This window comes from Simochromis diagramma, unplaced genomic scaffold, assembly GCF_900408965.1.
Source record: "Simochromis diagramma unplaced genomic scaffold, fSimDia1.1 OVJJ01000798.1, whole genome shotgun sequence".
In the NCBI taxonomy this organism is placed as follows: domain Eukaryota; kingdom Metazoa; phylum Chordata; class Actinopteri; order Cichliformes; family Cichlidae; genus Simochromis; species Simochromis diagramma.
Window position 1 is genome coordinate 827932 of NW_024386736.1, and position 19954 is coordinate 847885.

The window sequence follows — 19954 nt, forward strand, 5'->3', positions numbered from 1 at the left end:
CCAGGGTCATTTTTCTAGCTGTGATTTCTTCTAAAACAATCATTTCTTTAATCCTGCAAATGTTAAATGAAGAAACTGCATTGGCGCTTACATGTTCTGTATTAATTCTGGGATCTATTATTTTGAACATACAACACTGATTAAATAATTTTACATCCTGATAGAGGTTCTCACACACATCCACAGAGCAGGGCCTCGATCAGTCATGCACTGATGCCCAGCCTTTTTCAATACTTAAATATTCATGTGGATATATTCCAAAGAAATATCGCAGCATAACTTTGTACTGTAGGACCTGCAATTCACACGTGCATGGTTTGATTAAATATGCTAAAGTTTCTGTATCACAAAAACATCAGCTATCTCTGAGGGAATCAGATAAGAAGCACTGATTGATTTTATATGCAATGACCTTTATATTTATACGCAGGTTTGGCTTATAAATGTTTGCACTCAGTCGCAGCAGAACTGCTTTAATGTGTAATTTTAGTCTGTAAATGTAATCCCTTTTAAGTACAACATCCAAATTCAAAGTTCCTATATTCTAAGCACAATAATATTCATGTGTTTTGTATTTAATTCAAGCATTACATTCGTGGAAATCATTCCATCTTCCTTTTACATACAGCATAATCCCTCTGCATGTTTTCCCCTCATAAATGAGCCTCCCAAGTTGTTTTCTTCATTTTCTATCATTGTACCACAACATGAAGCCAGGTTAATGTATAAATATTGTTTATTCATGGAATGACAACCATCATATTTTTATTATACCCTTAGGGTATGGAGTTCTTCAATTTAGATCCACACACTAAAGGCAAATCTTAGTTTGCAGCTTTGATTATTTCAAGGCCATAAAAAAAACTTGCCCCATTACACAAAACTAAAAAAGCAATTCCTGAGGTAGAGCAAGTCTCAGTAAAACCCAACACCTTCAGGTTTCACTTTACTGAACAGATTTCATTTGATCCAGGTGACACAGGTTCAGGCATCCTGGAGCCGACAGCTCCATCTCCTCAACAATCTTGCTTGACTTCCATTAGACACAAGCCGGGAAGGTGACCATTTGTGCTAGGGGGAGGAAAAACAGGGAGAAAATGGTTCAGAAATGTATGACTGGAGGGCAGAATGAGGCAGAGACGCTGCGGGGTTTCTCACCTGGCGTGTCCGAGCAACACAACCACAGACAAGGTGCCAGCCGGGAGGAATCTGAAGAGCTTCTGCAGGCAGCGGTCTAGCTTCCTCATCACGACATCCATTTGCTGTTCCTACACATATAAAACATAAGAGTCATCATTATACATGTTCTGTACATCAATAATATTCTGAAAAATCTAATTACCAAAGATGCTTTTAGCTCTCCTAATTGAATTCAATTTTATTTTTATAGCTCCAAATCACAACAGGAATTGCCTCAAAGTGCTTTTTATTGCAAGAAAACTCCAACAATCATATGATTCCCCTATGAGCAAGCTCCTTGGCGACAGTGGGAAGGAAAAACTCCCTTTTAACAGGAAGAAACCTCCAGCAGAGGCAGGCGCAGTCATCTGCACAAACATATTGCAGCATAACTATTACAGGAAATGAACCTATACTGAGATTGGATTCTTATAAAAGAAAAAAACACAATGCAGCACTATCTATATCAACCAATCACACGGAGATATCCTGAAACCACATGATGACATCCATCATACTATGACTCCATTCGTTAAACGTAGCAGCTTATCACGCTCAGCATGGGGATCTGTATTTGTAAGATCGTGCCAGCTAAGCATCTAAAGATAATCATGGTCCCAGCACTATCCAGCTTTCTGTTTCTCGTACTCTTAAATCCAATTTAACAAACTCCAGTGGGGCTGTCACTTGGCCTCTGCTCAGAGTAACCCTGGTATACTGTGAGCTCAAGGCTGCAGTTTTATCCCTGCGCTCTACAGAGTTATTTAGAATTCATGACGTGTTTTCTTTTTTCTCTTTTGAGGTGCTGACACGCTGTGTGAATTCTGGGATCAGTTTGATTTTCCACAGGAGGGAAAAATTAATTACTAGTCACATTTCAACTCAATAAAACCTGACCACACGTTCAGAAAGTGTGCAGATAGGAAAGAATAAAAGTAACTAACAGATTCAAATTCTTCTGTAAGACTTTACTATGTTATATTGTTGGTCATATTCTTAATTAGTGAAGTCATCTGTGTGTGATGTTTCTTCTTGGTGTAGCCTTTCCTTTTTCCCTTTTTATTTGGGATTTTTATAGGATGACACAACAGAACTGTGTTATGACCCAGGATGGTTGAAATACTTGTTCAAAGAAAACAACAGTATTGAATTCAGAGCCTTGGAAAAAAACCCAAACATTTCAAATGAGACCTTTTTGTGCACATTTCCAGATCAATATTTTTATGCTTGACTTGACTGGAGTAGCTTTGCATGACTCACAGTTCTGCCCTGTTAGCAGGCCCCGAGTTCACGCGCTTTCTGAAAACAGGTCGTTTTAACTCCCCTCACTTTCAGGTCAGCTTTTTGATTGGCTTCCCTCTCAACCATTTTTGGCTAGAAAGAAAATTCAAATGGTTCCAAAAAGATGAGAATTATTTTGTCATTTTTACAGCCAAAATTATGAAACAAGTCCAGGCAACCTGTGTCATACACGGGTGATAAAGGGTTAAAAAAAAGAATGATAACCTACTGGAATCACAACAATCTACTCGTTACCTGAGCGCTGCTGTGCCTGTGGGTTGTCTCCTTAATCTCCGCTCCAACCCATGAAGGCAAATGGACCGGCGTCAGCGATGGACAGATGAGGTAGTTCTTCTTCCACAGATCCTCAGAAGAGTTGAGCGCTGCGCGTCTGTCCTCTGAATTCACAAACACTGACAGCCGGACACGTTAGACTCTGAAGTGTATGCAAACGTCCCACACAGCACGTGCAACGCGTGATAAATGTAGTTTTCACCTTACCTATGCGTGCATGTCCTGTGGATTCTTTAGGCTTGGCAGATAGGATGACTCTCTTAACTGTGCCAAAGTGGCCAAATGTCTCTCTGACTGACTCCTCACACAGTTCAGATTTAGAGGTATTGAGATGCAACCATTTGTTTATTTTAGCAGGAAGTAGCCCGTTTACTGTTTTCACAGGAGTGACATCTAAGCATTCAGCATCTGACGCATGCCCATTAACTTTTGTGGAAGTGCTGATGCACTCAGTCATACTGTGGTTCATTTTAACAGCGTAGAGGTGACGGGCATTCAGAGCGTCACCCATCAGTGCTTTAAGAGTCACGTCCAGATCTAGCATTGACTCACACACCGGCCTCTGTACCTAGAAAATAACAAGTAGTTGGAGATAATCTGCATAAATGTGGGCCTAACTGCAGCACAAAGGGAATAAATAACAGAAGCAAATGGGAAAAAAAAGGAAAAGGAAGAGAGCTACCTTTATACTCTGCCCGAGCACATTAAGGCCATTCAGAGTTTTTACCGCCAGCATCGCTCCCTCCAGCAACTCAAACTCAATCTCTGCGTGTACCTGGGAGATCAAACACTTAAGCATTCAAGCAACGGTGAAGAATTTCGCAGCTCTGGTTTTATAGCGAATTGGTGAAACAATGAAAGCGATGCACACCCTGACCACTGTGTTCAACATCTTGACTTTTCGAACGGCTCCGCAGAAACTAAACAGCTGCTTCACGTCTCCGTCAGAGAAGCCTGTGGGGAACGGCCCAGCAAACACTACGCACATGTCCTGAAGTCTTGAGCAAGTCTGCAGGGAATAAATAGACAGAGTAAATACAAGCAAGCGAATGTCTTCAAAATGATACAAAGCGCTGGCGAAAAGCCTCACCATCTGATGGTGCCGCTCCTGATGAGGGAAGTAACTCTTCAGATGGTTTGACAAGGTGGAAAACTGAAGGACGGAGAAGAACGGCTGCGTTTTCAGATTTCGGAAAGATTTAAGCACCTGGAGGGGGGCGGTGCATAATCAGTTAGGTGTAATTGGGCAGAAGCAAAGCAGGAAGAGTTTACAAAAGGAAAGTGAGGGTAAATATGAAAGAAAAAAAATGAACCAATACTTTCACATGTACTGGAGAAGGAGTCAGTAACATCTAAAAAGCTTTGGGGGGTTCAGTCGAGTGTTTCATTACAGACACAAGAGACATCACCTTACTTCTTACCTCTTTGTCTGAGTTACACTGCTTGTGACTGGAATCTTTTCCTAAAAAGGCTACTGAACGTCCAAGTGCGTGTAGCACGTCAGAAAACCTGCACAAGAAGGAAAGACAGAGGACCTGTCAGCAGCAGGTGAACAACTCAATCCATCCACAGTATTCTGAGACGACTTTAATGCCTAAATTTGTTTTCTCATTTCAGACTTTCATAAAGTTGTTCAGTCTTAGCTGGTAGCTGAGGCCACTGGATGGAAAGAGATCCAAAACAAGACAAAAACAGATTACAGAGATCAGGAGGCCGATTGCAAATAGTTTCACAGTGTGTTAAATACCTCTGAAGATAACACAGTGGGTCACATGGGTCAGTTCCTACATGCTTACTGCAGGAGGTTTACATCCTGTTTTAAAACCTAAATTTCTTCAAGTGCTTAATTTTCAGGTGTGCAATGCACTGCCTTAACTTGAAGGTTAAAAAAACCCAGACAAAGACACAGTTCACTCAGCTCAGAGCGAACATGAGACAATCCACCCCAGCAGACCTGCAAAATATGTGGACATTAACTACTTGACCTGACCTGCAACACTAAAGTGACATTTGTTATTCTACAATTCCATTTCATCCACTTCTCCTCCGTTTCACCCACTCCAGCGATCACCTTGAAGCTGAATGCAGCAGATTGAGTTTATTCGTTCAGGGTTTTCTCCTTCTCTCTCTCAGTAAATGACAAGCAGGGTCATTTAAGTTATTTGACCTTAAATTATATATAATGGCAGCATCTGAGCGCAGTAAGGTTAATTTTCTGACCTGCTCCACCTACAGGTTACATCAGGTCACTTTATAATTTGTTAATGCCTGGCTATAAGAAAACCCACACCCTCTGCTGTGTGTGGGGTTTACACATGACGAGAAGGAAGAAAGACTGGATGAGTAATCTCAGCATGGCTTAGTGGATCACTGTGTTTTACGTTTTTTTTTTCTTTTTAAGGTTACCCAAACACAAGTTACAGACTGACCTGCACGCTAACAATATAGAGACTGTTGTACCTGTGACTCTGTGAGGGCTCCTCTCTTGTTTCTCTCCACAGCGCCTTCCAGTGAATCTCTAAAACCTGACAGCAAGCAAAGGAAATGTAAGATTATTCCTGTGTGTGTGAGTGTGTGTGTACTTTTCCAAATATGATTTCCTACCTGGCGAGGTCCTGTTTTGATAAAGTACTGGGCCAGCTCTAGGGCTGCCAGAGCATCCTCAGTTGGATGATGACCCAACATATCTTCTGTTTGTATTTTCCTCCTGAGATACAAGTGGAAAATTAGGTTATCGATCACAGTGGGACAGAAATATTTAGAGATAACACAAGAACTCACTTCAGTATGATCCCAGTCAGAACCTTGAGCTTAAACCTTTGCCCACACTCCCTCTTGTACAGCAGTGACGTGTCAATTACATGCTTGTGGATGAGCTGCAGGGCGGGCACAGACGCAACATGGTTTACAGTTCATGTTAATGAAAAAACTGAAGTATTTCTTTTAAGATATTTTCTCTGAAATTACAGGACATGATTACTGCGGGAATAAAGTACTATTTCAGCCGAGTCAAGATGATCATGTTCTAACATTTCTGATAAATGTTAAAAAGCTGCCAATATCCTGCACACAGTGTTTTGTTTTAATAATTTGTTTTTGTGAGCCATGACTTCATCAGAAGGTTTGAAAGAAATCACTCACTTTCAAAGCTATGAGGTCATGTTCAAGAGAATGGCCCACCAGAACTGCCTCATGTGGCAAAATCCTAATAAGCATTTCTTGAACATCCTGCAGAGTCGTTGTTACTGGTTGCAACATCGCAGGTGTGATACCAGAGAATCTATCAGGAGATACGAGCAGTGTTGGAGAAAGAATTTCAGACAGAACAATGAATATGTTTCTATAAGATGTAACATATGACACTGACTGACACAGATTCCTGTACAAACATAATGTGACTCTTAACAATTTATTAAAACTCGAGACCATAAAAAAGCGTGTGTACTTGGTACAGTAGTTGAGAATGTGGTTCGGAGGTTTCACCAGCTCATCCATTAAACACTTCCCATCACCGTCCACCAGAGAAACACGAGTTAGCTCTTTTCCATCTTTTGTTACACACTGAAACATAAAATAAACATAACAGTGAGTGAATGCAAAAACTCAATCATACTAAAAATTGCAGGAAAAAAGCTACAAATCAATGTTATGGATGTAACCTTTTGTGCTGCAGCTGTTATCATAGGCATAGTCAATGAGATGCTAACACAGGCATGTGAGTGGAAGCTTCCTATTTACAGAGGCACACTGCCCTGCTGGGAAACACTGGGCAAAGAAATGGACATAGTGCTACAGTTTTTTTTTTGTTTGTTTATTTTTAATCTAGGATCTGGTTTTCAAAAGTGTTGGGTAAGTCAAAAATCAGCCACACAATATAGCGCCGTACAGGTTGTTAGCTGTCAGCTGCACCTCTGTGATGCCACCTGATTCCATCGTGGAAAATGGGAAGTGACAAAATATTTTAGTCTCTCACCATTTCACAGTCGATTCCAAAGAGGGGGCTGCTGTCAGTCACACAGTCAGCGCAGTTTGTACACACAAATTCCTCAAAGCCGGGCATTCCTGTTTGAAAACAAATAAACCAACAGGTGAGGAGGAGACGCTGAGCCCACACAACACCATACCACTCATATTCAAGGTCAAAGCTCAAAGTAAATCTCGCCACTCAGCACTCATGTTGAAATGCCCCAGGTCGGCTTATTTTATTTTTCCATCTAATATTTGGTAATTTTGTCACAAGATAAGTTTAAAAAATATCAGATTACTGTTTTAACACACTAAACCCCAAATGGGCCCTGATCCTTCAGAGATCAGTGCACAGAAGCACAGAATAAAGCTCTGTATGAATGGGTTGCTACGGCTTGTAGTAAAAAGCACCTTGGGTTGTCAGAGTAGAAAAGTGTTAGATAGAAACAAGAAGAAGCCAAGTGGCAATTAAAAAAAAGGATGGAAAACAGAAACAATTGTGATTGATCCCAGTATGAACATCTATTTTTTTTTTCCTTTTTGTTGGATGGCCATGACAACATTAAAAAAATGCATGGACAGAAAAAAGATATCTCTCATCTCTTATTTCATGATTTTTTTTTATTACCAAATGTAACTCTTAGTTGACACAATATTACAAAGAGAAAAATTCTTACCTTTAACAGGGTAGTTATTCTTGATCATCTCCTTCTCTGTGAGAACATATGCTGTGAGTCCTCTCCTCTCGGTCCCAAACACAGTGATGATTGGGTGGTTCTTCATCGCTGCACCAGTGCACAGAAAAAGTGAACACAGGTACAGAGAAGAGCAAAAACCTTACATGAAAACTCAAAAACACCAGAGAGATCGAATATTCTTCACTAAATGTTACAGTATAATAATATGATGAATATTAATAAGAAAAGATAATAGGAGCAGAACTACTAAATGAATCCATCATCCATCACATGATTCTCACCTTCCTGCAGTTCCTCATCTGGTTTGGAGACAGACAAACCGTCCTGTTTGGGAACTTGACTGGAGAAGATTCCAGATACTACATCTACAGATGATGGCGTGAAGGTGACCCTCTAAAAAAAAGTAAGATTTATTTATTTTTTTGCTAAAGTGCTACGAATATGACTTCACTCATAAATAATTTGATTTGCTGTGTTTATTTTCCCTCTTACAGAAGTGTAGCTGGTCCTGAGGTGCTGCAGACAGAGGTAGTGTTTGTAAAAGTGATTCTGTGTCAGGTCCTCCACAATCACAACATTTACACCTTTAACCTTTCTGTGATGGCGGAGACGGCACCAGCTGGTAGACAGAAAAAAACACATTTTAAATTATTATTATTATTATATTATTATTATTATACAAAATATATGTGAGTATAACGGCACAGTATGAGTTACTGAGGACTCTTTGACACCAGCTGATGGGGTAGATAACACATTACTACTGCAGCTGTTACCTGGGCTTTTTGATGCCACCTGTTTTCCCGAGAGCGGCATACTGCAGCAGCTCTGTCAGTTCATTCAGGGCGATCGGTTGCTGAAGGCAGTCAGGCAATACCGAAACCCTTGGCAAGCAAGAGGCAGGTCCACACTGCAGCACCTCATCATCTCGCTGTTCAGTTTTGAATCTCTTAGCCTCCTCCTGAGCTGTGTGGGTGCTGTTTTTCCTTTTCTTTGCTTTGCACTTTGCAACTGTGGAAGACTCCATGTTCCAGCTAATTATATTTACACTGGAAGGCAAACCAAAAACATATTTCAGTTTGGGTAGAGCTAAGATTTACTGATGCTCCTTTTTAAATGTGCAATGTTTGTAGGTTCAAATGAGTGCAGAGCAATGCAGCCTTGTTCTGTAGAGCTGGAGCTCAAACTTTAGAGTTACTAATATAGCTGTGGGCATTAAAAACAGCTAAGAATCACACGCTGTCAGTGAGCTTTTTCATTTTCATGTTTACTTAATTTTGGAGCTGGTAATTGTTCGTTGAACTGTATTTTAGACAGGCAGTTTAAACCAAAATAAAATACAGAAAGACTATGCTACGTTTACAGCACATTACCCAGAGCTGGGGGAACTGAAAACACAGCGAAGGGCCATTTGTTATCAACAAAAGTTCAGTTTCACAAATTAAAGAGCTCATAAATGCTGGTTCAGCGGACGACTTTCTTATTCTTCTCTTTCTGGTTAGTTAGTTTATTTATATCAGAGTCACGGTTACACAGGAAATCCCAACCTAGCTGAAATTTTAGTTTAAATCAAATTTGAAGTCCGGTATACGCGTTAGATGTATAATAAGGGTAAAATTGTGTAAATACCACACGCCATAGGTCCGGTTTGGTCCAAAATTATATGTTTCTACCAATATCTTCAGTTAGTAACACATGGCTAAAGCATGTGTTACTAGTTTTGTCTTGTAAGTGCAAATAAAAACAGGTACTAGCACTACTTCCGGTCTGTAACTTTAAAAATAAAACACGAGTAGCTACGGCTATGTGCATGTAGCATGCAGAATTGTTGTTTATAGATTGGCATTTTCTAGTTAGTTTTTAATTTTTATTCCATTTTGACTTTTTTTGTTTAAAATTGAGCTTGATTTCAGTTAGTTTCCAGGGGGAATTTTCTTTGTTTTAATTTAGTTATTGTTTTTTAATGTTTAGATTTATTTGTTAATGGTTTCAGTGTTATTTTTCACAATTTTTTCAATTATTATTGTATGAAGCACATATTTCAGGGGCAAGCTTCAGGAAAATCAGCAAAGTTACTACAATAAAAACACAGCACTTTTTTAAAGCAGCTGGCTCACAGGCATGCAGACAACCACAATCTCAGAATACACGACGTCAGTGCCTCATCAAGCATGTTGTAATAAAGTTTTTACCAAACAGATACTAAAACAGGTTATTTCTTCTATAGTTTTTATTCTTTTTGTTTTAAACGGTTTTTGAGTTCACAAAACCGTTTCTGATCGTTTAATTTGACGTTTTTAAGTCGTTTTTATTTTTGTTTAAGTTTTTACAAAAGTGGAGTATTTTTCACACATCTAGTCTTAGTTTTTGTTCAGTTTTTTGTTAACTATATAACAACCTAGCTGCTTTGAGTGTTAAGAGGTCTTTTATTTTGATAAGAAATCGTAAGACGGCAACAGAAGCTCGACTATTTTTGACTCTACAGTGATGCCTGCCGACTTGCAGGCTTAAATAATCGAGCTCGGAGCTACAGATGCCGTTTTGAAAGAAACAGCGCGAATTCCCCGAGTTTTCAATTAATGGCTAAAGTCAAGCTAGTTCACAGTTTCTCATAGAAAGACGGTAGCAGAAACATCACCGTGGCAAAATTAAATAACAGCTATGACCACAAAGAAATTGGCGAAGTAAGTAAAATTAGCCTGTTTGCTGGCTTATCTGCTAACCTAAACAAACTGAACAAAGGAACGTGTTTTGAAAGCAACGAATAAGTTTATGTCGATTAAAAGTTAAGTTTTTTAATATTGTTTTAGATAAATGCTATAAGTACATCTGCGAGGACAGCGTATTCAGTTAAAAGTAGAATTGTGGTTCACTGTAACTTTAAATACAAGGTTAGGTCAGGTGTTGTTACGATATACCTACTATTTTATCTTCGTCCCTTCGCAGGGAATTAGGATTGTTGAGACAGCGGAGCAAGTCCTCTGTGTCGAAGAAATCTGTGGTATCAAGTGAGTATGCCACGTTCAAATCGGATTTGTTTGACAGTTGATTTTTTAACACTGGATCATGGCTGTGAAAACTGTCTGGTTCTTTCAGATCAAATATTTTCTTATCTGATTGTGATCGACTTTGAGTCCACTTGCTGGAGAGAGAAAAACAACCGCAGCCAAGAAATTAGTAAGGAGCACATTTAACATTCACAGTTTACATCCGGGTGATGTCCTTACTGTTTTAACACCGGCCCATCTTTTTTTTTCTTCCTCCCTGCAGTCGAGTTTCCTGCTGTTCTGCTGAACACGTCCACGGGGGAGATGGAGTCTGAATTTCACACTTATGTTCAACCCCAGGAGCACCCCATCCTGTCTGACTTCTGTACTGAGCTGACTGGGATTACACAGGTGTCTGCAGCATACATGTTTAAAAATGCCAGCATGCTCTGTGTTACATTACAACCAACTTTTATTTCTCTCTTGTACAGATGCAGGTTGAAGCAGGGATCCCGCTTCAGATCTGTCTCTCACGGTTCAGCCGTTGGCTCCAAAACCTTCAGCTCGAAATGGGAGTGGCCTTTGCCAACAAAGACCAGAGATGTTCGGGACCGTCTCAAAAGCTGTGTACTTTCCTCACGTGGTCAGGTAAAAGTTCTCAGTATATTGGTCTACACATGTGTAAGCTCAGCATTGCTATGAATTGACATTGGTGAACCACTGGGCTCTCAATTGTATTTTTAAACTACCTATAGAGAACCATTAAATCTGCTCATTTACTGCAGTTCTTAAGACTATTTAAGGTATTAAATGGTATAAAATGAGCAAAAGTGCACTGAAATTTGTGTTCTTTGGTCTCCGCTGGGTGTCAGACTGGGATCTTGGAGTTTGTCTGCAGTACGAGTGTAAACGCAAACAGCTTCATAAACCTGATGTTCTCAACAGCTGGATAGACCTGAGAAGCACATACCGGGTAAGAGTTTCGAAGGCGTCTTTGTTTATTGTATGTTTTATTTAAGCATAAAATGTTTAAAGGGGTGTCAGTTTTAAGGTAAAAGCACAAAGACTAGAATACAGATTTAAGTGAGTCCAAAAAGGCATAACTTATGGTAATTACAGTAATGTGAAATTAAGTAAACTGAGTAAAAGGAGTACATATTTTTATTAAGATCTAAGATGTCACAGACTGTGTAATTGAGCTGATTTACTCTAATTACCTCTGCTCATGTGGTTGTTTCTCTAACTTCTTTTTGTTTTTCCAGCTTTTTTACAACAGGAAACCCAAAGGCCTGAATGGAGCTCTTCAGGATCTCGGAATACAGTTTTCGGGCAGAGAACATTCTGGTATGTGACCAAGTGTAGATAATTCTGTATTACACACGACCATCAACCTAACGGCCTAACCCTTCTTTGTTTTCTCTCTCAGGTTTAGATGATGCCCGAAACACAGCTCAGCTGGCAGCAAGAATGATGAGGGATGGGTGCATAATGAAGATTACTAGGAGCCTGGAGAGGGTGAGTGGCCGGCCGATGTCGCCCTTAACGAACTCCAACTCTGGAAATCCTAGCATCCCTCATCATCTTCCAAATTTAAAAGCTCTGTGAAGATAATAATATAAAGGAAATTTGCTCTGTGCAAAAACATTTTGATTGTGGACATTTTTTAAAAAGTGTTGTACTGATTTAGATTTTATTTATTAATAAAATTATATCTTTAAGTTTGTATTTTGTGTGCTTGGAGAGAAGACAACATTAGAACTAAGTATACTATATTGCCAAAGGTGTTCGCTCGTCTGCCTTCACACACATATGAACTTTAGTGACGTCCCATTTTTAATCCAAAGAGGTTTATGTCAGTTCACCCTTTGTAGCTGTGATAGCTTCAGCTCTTCTGGGAAAACTTTCCACTGGGTTTAGGACTGTTTATGGGAATTTCTGACCGTTGTCTGGAATCACATTTGTAAGGTCAGACACTGATGTTGGATGAGAAGGCCTGGCTCGGAGTTTCTACACTAACTTATCCCAAAGGTGTTCTATTGGGTTCAGGTCAGGACTCTGTGCAGGCCATTCTTTCACACCTGCATCCATGGAAATAACTGGAAAACCTGAGTTTGGAAATCCAATTATTTTGCAGGCTGAGGGAATGCTTTTGGCAATATAGTTTAGTTAGTTTTTTTTAATAGTAACTCGGAAGAAGTGCTTCCAGAGTTAATTTGATAGTTAATGGGTTGTACCATTCAGATACTGATTTAAAATCTTCTCTGTGTCCTGTAGACCCCAGTGATGGCCAAACCAGTGTTTGGAAACACTGCCTGTCCTGCAGACAAGAAAGAAAAACCTAACGAGAATAAAAAGAAAAATACAGTCATCCGTAGCAAACACTCATCATTTAAAATTCCCCTCAAAGCTTGTCAAAAACCACCATGTCCCGAGGAGATTGCTCAAAACTTTGCCACAGAGAAAAACCCAAGCTCCGTTTACAAATCTGCTCAAATCTGTCAAAGCCTGATCTCACCAAAGACTCTTCTGAACGGCACGACGGCGCCGCTGTTGAGGCACGGCAGGAAATCAGTCACAGCAGAGGCTGCCCCTAGCCTTTCCACCTCAGTTGTTACAAACTGTGTTTCTCCCCAGAATAACAATAGCAGTCTTATTCTGTGTTCCACTACCGTGAACTGCTTTTCAAATCTGTCTCCACCAAACTGGGCCTCAAAAACAGAAGCAATGCTAGGATCCACGGAGAAAGAGGAGGGTGCGGAGCTTTTAGTGGAAACTGAGGAGAGGTGCGGCTCATATGACGACGTGGTGTTGGAGGGTGATGTTAATGAAGCAAATGATGAATGTGATGCAGAGTACATGTCTGAGTTTGATAGTGGATCTTATGATCGGTTAGAGCAGCATACTTCACATTCAGCAGGAAGTCGGCTCACTTTGAATGATGATATGAGAGAATCAACTGGAAAGAGCTCTAAAATGCAAAAGATTACCACAGATTCTACCAGTAAAGGTCAAAAATCTCATTGTTGTATCTTAACAGCAATGAACAACAGAACAACAGAAATGATGCATTCGGTGACCTCAGATATTTATTTTGCTGTGCCTAAAACTGTTAACATTGGTAAATCAAATCAGTGCAACACAGGACTTAGAACCTCCCTCCAACTTCACAAAACATCTTATGTTCCCACTAAGAACTGTTCGATTAGGCCTAATCCTTTTGTCCCAGAAAAAACCTCCACCCCCAACACGTCCTTTGCCCGGCCCAAACCCGCCATCACACAAATCCCAAAACATAAAGACACTCTGAGATCCTCCTTTACCATCTACACCAAGCCGGCCAAACAAGCTACAGCTCCCTTGCGTCCTTCCTCACACGGCAGTGTCCTCTCCTCTTTGTCAACCAACGCTCTCTCCTCTCGCGCCGACCGTTCCATCATTTCTGTGAGAGGAGCTCAGAAGATCACTTCTCCACTGTGCGCGTGCGGCCGTCGTGCAAAGCGTCAGGTCGTGTCAAACGGCGGTCCAAACCACGGTCGAGGGTTTTATTGCTGCCCAGTCCGCCGATCAGGCAGCAGAGGACGGATGGAGAAAGGGTGCGAGTTTTTTAAGTGGGAGTCGGCCGTGATGAAGAGCGCATCAGCGGCCGCTCCTGCTGTCGGATCCTCTGTTTCACTCTGTCAGCTCAACTCCACTGTGTCCCATCGTCCAGCCCACACGTCACTGCTAAGGAGAAGCTACTGAAATCCTCCATCATACATTAGTACAGGGGTAGGCAACTCCAGGCCTCGAGTGCCAGTGTCCTGGAGGTTTTAGATGTGTCCATGATCCATCACAGCTGATTTAAAGGGCTAAATGACTCCTCAGCATTTCTTGAAGTTCTCCAGAGGCCTGGTAATGAACTAATCATTTGATTCAGGTGTGTTAACCCAGGGTGCGATCTAAAACCTGCAGGACACCGGCACTCGAGGCCTGGAGTTGCCTACCCCTGCATTAGTATTATTGGTGGAAAGGCTAGTATTATGGCATCAATGCCAATCAATATCACAAACTAACCACCTCTGATTACCAGTTTTAATTAACTCTTTATATAAATATAGGCATTTATATACATTTGTAACTTTACATACTTGTTAATAATTTCAAACTGAATTTCTGTTATCACTGTGGTCCACCTGGAGAACCTTTGAGACACACCAGGGGGACCTGGCCCACGTGTTTGGGAAACACTGGATTCATTCATTACTACACTGATCAATAACTGGGGCCACTCAAAAGAGAAAATAATTTATTATTATGTTGTTTATATTAAATATATTTTTAAATTTGAATCAAGGATCCATTAAATTCTTTTATAATAATAAAGTTGATTATATTTGTCTGCAGGTAGAGAGGAACCATGATCTTTAACAGAGTATAGAAAGTATTGACCACCAGAAGGCAACTTCTCTGTTGGTGTTTAGAATATCACAAAAACAACTAGCTGGTATAAGCAGAGTGTGGAAAAAGTAACTACATATAACAAATGTTAGGGAATTCTGCTTGTATTGCATTTTTGAAATAAATATCAGCTAACATATCAGAATATTGGCTTTTTATATCGCTAAATATTGGTAGAAGCATTGGTCCTAAAAATTGGTCAGGTCACGTTTGAATCTGTAGGAGCCAGAACTCAGGCTGAGTTTTAGTAGCTCAAATAATTCACTCAATGACAAGCAATTCAGTGTATAACTGTTGTGTAATTAGTTTGGTTAAAATTCTGTCTCTCTCCATTAATATGAAAATATTATTAAAAATGTGAGACTGTTCATTTCTTTGTAAGCTAGCAAACTTACAGATTCACCTGCGGTTGAAATAATTATTTCCTCGACTATTTCCACTGTGACATAACCTACTGGTTACAGATGGTCCCAGTTTGAAGTTTAAGCTTCCAGTTGAGTGTTGCCACCACTACAAAAAATCAGATGTGACAAGGAAAGGCGGGTCTGACTGTCAAACCACACACTGGCTAATGACTTCTGACTGACAGCTCATTAGGTAATAATAATGTGGTTTTTAAGATAATCCCATGACCAAAATTTTAAAAAAAAAAGACGACTTTATTTATTCAATGTGTTCCAAAATGAGTGACTGAGCCCATAAACTCGAGCAGTCATGTCATGGTGATTTTTCCATAGACTTCAATGGGGCTGGATGTCTTTTTGGAACCACCGGCATCGCCTTCTAGTGGCTTTCAGATAGTGTTCAGGTTTTTTTTTTTTATACTATCACATAATCTACATGTGATAGTATAATTTTTTTTTATACCATCTATGGTTCTATTCAATTCAATGCAATTTCAATTCATTTTTATTTATATAGCGCCAAATCACAACAAAAGTCGCCTCAAGGCGCTTCATAGATACAGAGAAAAACCCAACAATCATATGACCCCCCTATGAGCAAGCACTTTGGCGACAGTGGGAAGGAAAAACTCCCTTTTAACAGGAAGAAACCTCCGGCAGAACCAGGCTCAGGGAGGGGCGGCCATCTGCTGCAACCGGTTGGGGTGAGAGAAGGAAGACACTCACCCCTAGTGTTGGCTAAAAGAAATCAGTAACTCTTGTGTAACATTGTCTGTGAAATTGAGTTATTTGTAAACACTGATTCCTGATATAAATTACATGGGTGGAAACTCTTTAACACTTATTCATTCAGGATGTACTTTAGCATTGTTTTGGAATGATTTAGAGTTTGACCCCCCTCCCCCAAATATATATCAACCTTATAATGATTATTATTATTTACCAAATACATTTTTTTTCTTGTCAAACAATATAATGTACAATAGCAATTTTAACAGAAAAAGATTGTGAACAAGAACAAATGTTTACTGTGACAACATTGTAAATAAAGTTGGTTTTTTTAAGTTATTTTGTATTATTTTAAGAATGTGGTCATTTTTATTGGAAATCTGATACGGTGTCCTAGAGTAGCGTAATTTGACACGCGGCCAGAGACTTTTGTCCCTCCTGACACGCCGTACAGGACGACCAACAAACGTGCACGGAGACCTCCTTTCTTGGAACGGCTATGGTTTGAACGCACGTGAGGGGGGAAAAGGCTGCACCAGTCCGTCAACTTCACTCGGTTTTTATATTGTTGCTGCAGGTTTAAAATCTCCGACAGTTTGTGTTGAGCTTACGGCTAATACAGGCGAGGAGGTACAATCAAAACAAACACAAAACAGGTAGCCGATAAGCTAGTGAGCCTCCAAACTCCCGGTTTTAGTTCTGTATCTGAAAGCGCTCTGGAAACATGTCAGCCGTGCAAAACGAATCCAGGAAACGGAGCAAGAAGCGCTTTATGGCCGGCCACCACAGCAAGCGGTGGAAGGGCTCCCGGGAGCTGGAGGTGGGCATGCAGGGGATCCTCATCACATGCAACATGAACGAGAGAAAGTGCACGGCGGAGGCCTTGAATCTGCTCGGTGAATACGCAGACAAGCTCTATGGTCTCGAGCAGGTAAGTTTACATTGTTTACATTATTGGATCAAAGGCCTCCGACGAGCAGTGTTTGGGGCTAATATGTTGGATGGCTTGAGTTAAACTAGGATTTAGCTTGCTCTGTTAATGGAGTAAGGGAAAAGCAACGATCTCATACAAGCTATAATGAATATTGCACAAATGAAGCACAAATGGCTGGTTTCGGTGTTACCACATGTGATCGCTTCTTTTCTCATGTTTTACGTTACTGGAAATGCTTTTGTGTTCCACATGCGTAAAACGAGAAGCACACATGTTGCTTTTTCGTATCACTTGTACTTTTTTGTGTGTTTTTAATGCTCTAAATTCAGTAATTTTCTGTGCTTATTATTCTCTTAGTGTAGTTCTTTGATTTAACTTGTGTCAAGGCAACATACAAAGTAAGAATGGCATTGCCCAGCGTAACCTCTGTGTTTTGCAGTGTGCATATATGACAAAAAAGTTGACCTGATTCTTGCTCACAGCTTCAGGAAAATACGGGGAGCAGCAGTGAAGAAGAGGAGGCTGAAGAAGAAGATGTTGATGTTGCCCTGAAGAAAGAAGTGGCCCAGCTGCGGGCATCGGAAACTAAACAGGAGAGGCGCTTCCAGGCACTCGACAGCGGAGCAAACAACGTGATCTTCATCAGAACTCAGAATATCGGTAAAGCTTTTTGTAGTTGATGCGAGTCTGTCTTTAGGTGTTTTTGTTTGGGCTTTTTTTTCTGATTTTTGTTTTATTTTGTTTTTCCGCAGAGTCTGATAAACTGGTTCATCATATCCTGTCAGATCTTCATACTACAAAGAAGAAAAAGTCACGTGTCATCCTTCGAATGTTGCCAGTAAGTAGCTTAGTTGCCAGTCTCAATGTGCATATGCGTTTGAACTGATGCAGGATAGAGAGATGCCGCCGTACTGTAAGTCGAGGGGTTGTTGAATCATCTGAGCATTCACATGACTGAAGCTGTAAAACAGTGCTTTAAAAATTAGCCATTATTTGATATTGATGCATTACGACAACAACAGTAAAACTCTTGGGTTTGTTTCTTTTTTCTTTTTTCAGGTAACTGGAACCTGCAAAGCTTTTCAGGAAGACATGGTGAAATATCTGACCACTTTCCTGGAGCCTTGGTTCAAAACTCCAAGCTGTGCTACCTACCAGATTGCGTTCAAGGCTCGCAACAGCAACCACAACAAGCGAGACGAAATCATCAAATCTATCGCAGGTAGGCTCGTTCATTTTCCATGTTTTTCATGCCCATGCTAAAGGAAACTAACTCCTTTCGAATCCGACTGTCTTACAGGCCTTGTGGGGAAGATGAACCCTAAGAACAAAGTGGATTTGACAAACCCTGAACTGACAATCATTGTGGAGGTCATCAAGACAGTGTGTTGCCTCAGTGTGGTAAAAGACTATACACTGTACAGAAAGTACAACGTTCAGGAAGTGGTGAAAGACGACATATCAAAGCCTGATGTGACCACAGCAAAAGCAGACGCAGACACAAGCGATCAGACGGAGAAACCTGATGCGGGAGAGACTGACAGAAGAGAGACGAAGGGCGAAGAAGACAAGGGCACGAGTGTTCCAGAGAAGGGGGAGGGTGATGAGGGTGAAGGTGGGGGGGAGTGAAAGCTCACACTGAAGAAAACAGTTGAGGAAATACAGTTTAATTTTCTTTGTAGTGCCGTGCTTTTGTTTTAAATGGACTGATTTGTCAACATCATGAACTCCGTAAACATCACAAACGATTCTAATATAATTTAATATTTGGGGGTTTTTTAATATTCATGGGGATATCTGGCATCCATTATCACCTTTATTGAGTTCTACATTTCAAATGGGAGAATTTTTTAATTGATTTTACAAACTATTTGTAGCTGCTCACAGTTTTTGGTTTGTCTTTTTGTTTGTTTGTTCTTTTAAATGGTTAATTTGACTTTTAATTTCAGTGTGTTTTTATTACTCGCTTAAAAATGGACTTTTCTTCAAGTTAACAGGCATCACTCCTAGTACCTGTTACTGTTGTGTAACTTGTTTCCTATATTCGTCCCTGCTGCCTGTGTGTTTAACTGGTTCCTCACGTATCCTTTACTTAGTTCGTGGTGCTCTCTGTTCTGCTCATTGGCACAATAAACAGAACGAAGTGGAGGAGAGTGAGCAGGTTAGACATGGCATACATATAAACTCTGTATGGTGTGTTGCACTTAGAAAGTGTAGATACTTCTTTGGCAGTTCTTTTGTGCTCCACAAGATGGAGATAAAACATCATTTTCCAGAGTACTGACTGTTACGTGATAATTGTGCTGCCCTCTAAATGGATATTTGTAGCTATACTGCGTACTGTTGTTTTCTTTTAAAAATTATTTTAGGAGAAACAGACTTGCGTTTGTTTTAGTCTTGAATACTACATAATCCTACTTGAATACTCCAGGCTGTACCTACCGTTTAAAATATAAAACACTCCATATAAGAGAGTAACATCTTATTACAGAATACATGAAGAGTATAACATGTTACACAGACAAATTTTATATGAGTGCAGTTTTTTTCTTTTGAGAGGAAGAAATATTTCAGCCATTCTAGTGCTTGATTGATATCGTGCAGTTGAGAACAAATTAATCTCCGGTCTGAAGGTGCGGTCCTACCTGTGAGTACTTGTTATTCATGCATTAAGTTTCTAATGAATACTGACTACTCCTGAGCAGTGTGTCAAGTGCATTGTTTAGAACACTGTAATAAACAACTGATACTGGGAAGAAAGTACGGGTGGGCTGTGAGAGGCACTGACTCTCACATAAGCTGTTTTTTTTTTTTTTCATTTCTATATTATCAGGTCCCAAAGGTAATTGCTCTTACAGCTAAATCAAACTGCCCTGTGTTACTTATGTGCCATGCAAATACAATATGATCCATTTTGTAACCAGACACAGTGCAGATGGCATTGTCTAAGTGAAGGTGTGCCCTCAATGTGGCTCACGCAGGTCCGTGAGTCAGTAGGTTTAACAAAAACAGAAAAAGTCTGTAATTAGGAGCAACCCACATCCT

At 40.2% G+C, this 19954-nt stretch overlaps 3 protein-coding genes across 5 annotated transcripts; 2 read left to right on the top strand and 1 right to left on the bottom strand.

Annotated features, from left to right (window-relative positions):
• Nucleotides 1-559: 559 nt before the first annotated feature.
• LOC120742830 (RNA exonuclease 5-like) lies at nt 560-10714 on the bottom strand. Of its 3 annotated transcripts, none has more exons than XM_040046462.1 (19): nt 10646-10714; nt 8195-8467; nt 7911-8037; nt 7700-7811; nt 7398-7505; nt 6728-6816; nt 6200-6315; nt 5896-6034; nt 5536-5630; nt 5359-5461; nt 5215-5279; nt 4176-4263; nt 3845-3961; nt 3626-3763; nt 3437-3529; nt 2962-3322; nt 2716-2873; nt 1159-1268; nt 560-1071 (listed from the first exon to the last, which is right to left on the bottom strand). In XM_040046462.1, exons 2-19 carry the CDS (start codon nt 8443-8445, stop codon nt 1017-1019), a joined length of 2325 nt encoding a protein of 774 aa, XP_039902396.1. In that variant the 5' UTR covers nt 8446-8467; nt 10646-10714; the 3' UTR covers nt 560-1016. The 3 variants fall into 3 exon arrangements, with proteins under 3 accessions (XP_039902396.1, XP_039902320.1, XP_039902246.1); XM_040046386.1 differs by lacking the exon at nt 10646-10714 and adding an exon at nt 10341-10428; XM_040046312.1 differs by lacking the exon at nt 10646-10714 and adding an exon at nt 9048-9168.
• eri2 (ERI1 exoribonuclease family member 2) lies at nt 9818-14256 on the top strand. Its single transcript, XM_040046567.1, has 9 exons — nt 9818-10102; nt 10365-10426; nt 10515-10595; nt 10689-10816; nt 10897-11053; nt 11278-11378; nt 11668-11749; nt 11832-11920; nt 12680-14256. Exons 1-9 carry the CDS (start codon nt 10080-10082, stop codon nt 14144-14146), a joined length of 2190 nt encoding a protein of 729 aa, XP_039902501.1. The 5' UTR covers nt 9818-10079; the 3' UTR covers nt 14147-14256.
• Nucleotides 14257-16389: 2133 nt separating this feature from the next.
• Nucleotides 16390-19240, top strand: thumpd1 (THUMP domain containing 1). Its single transcript, XM_040046804.1, has 5 exons — nt 16390-16906; nt 17392-17569; nt 17662-17747; nt 17969-18131; nt 18210-19240. Exons 1-5 carry the CDS (start codon nt 16700-16702, stop codon nt 18536-18538), a joined length of 963 nt encoding a protein of 320 aa, XP_039902738.1. The 5' UTR covers nt 16390-16699; the 3' UTR covers nt 18539-19240.
• Nucleotides 19241-19954: the final 714 nt, after the last annotated feature.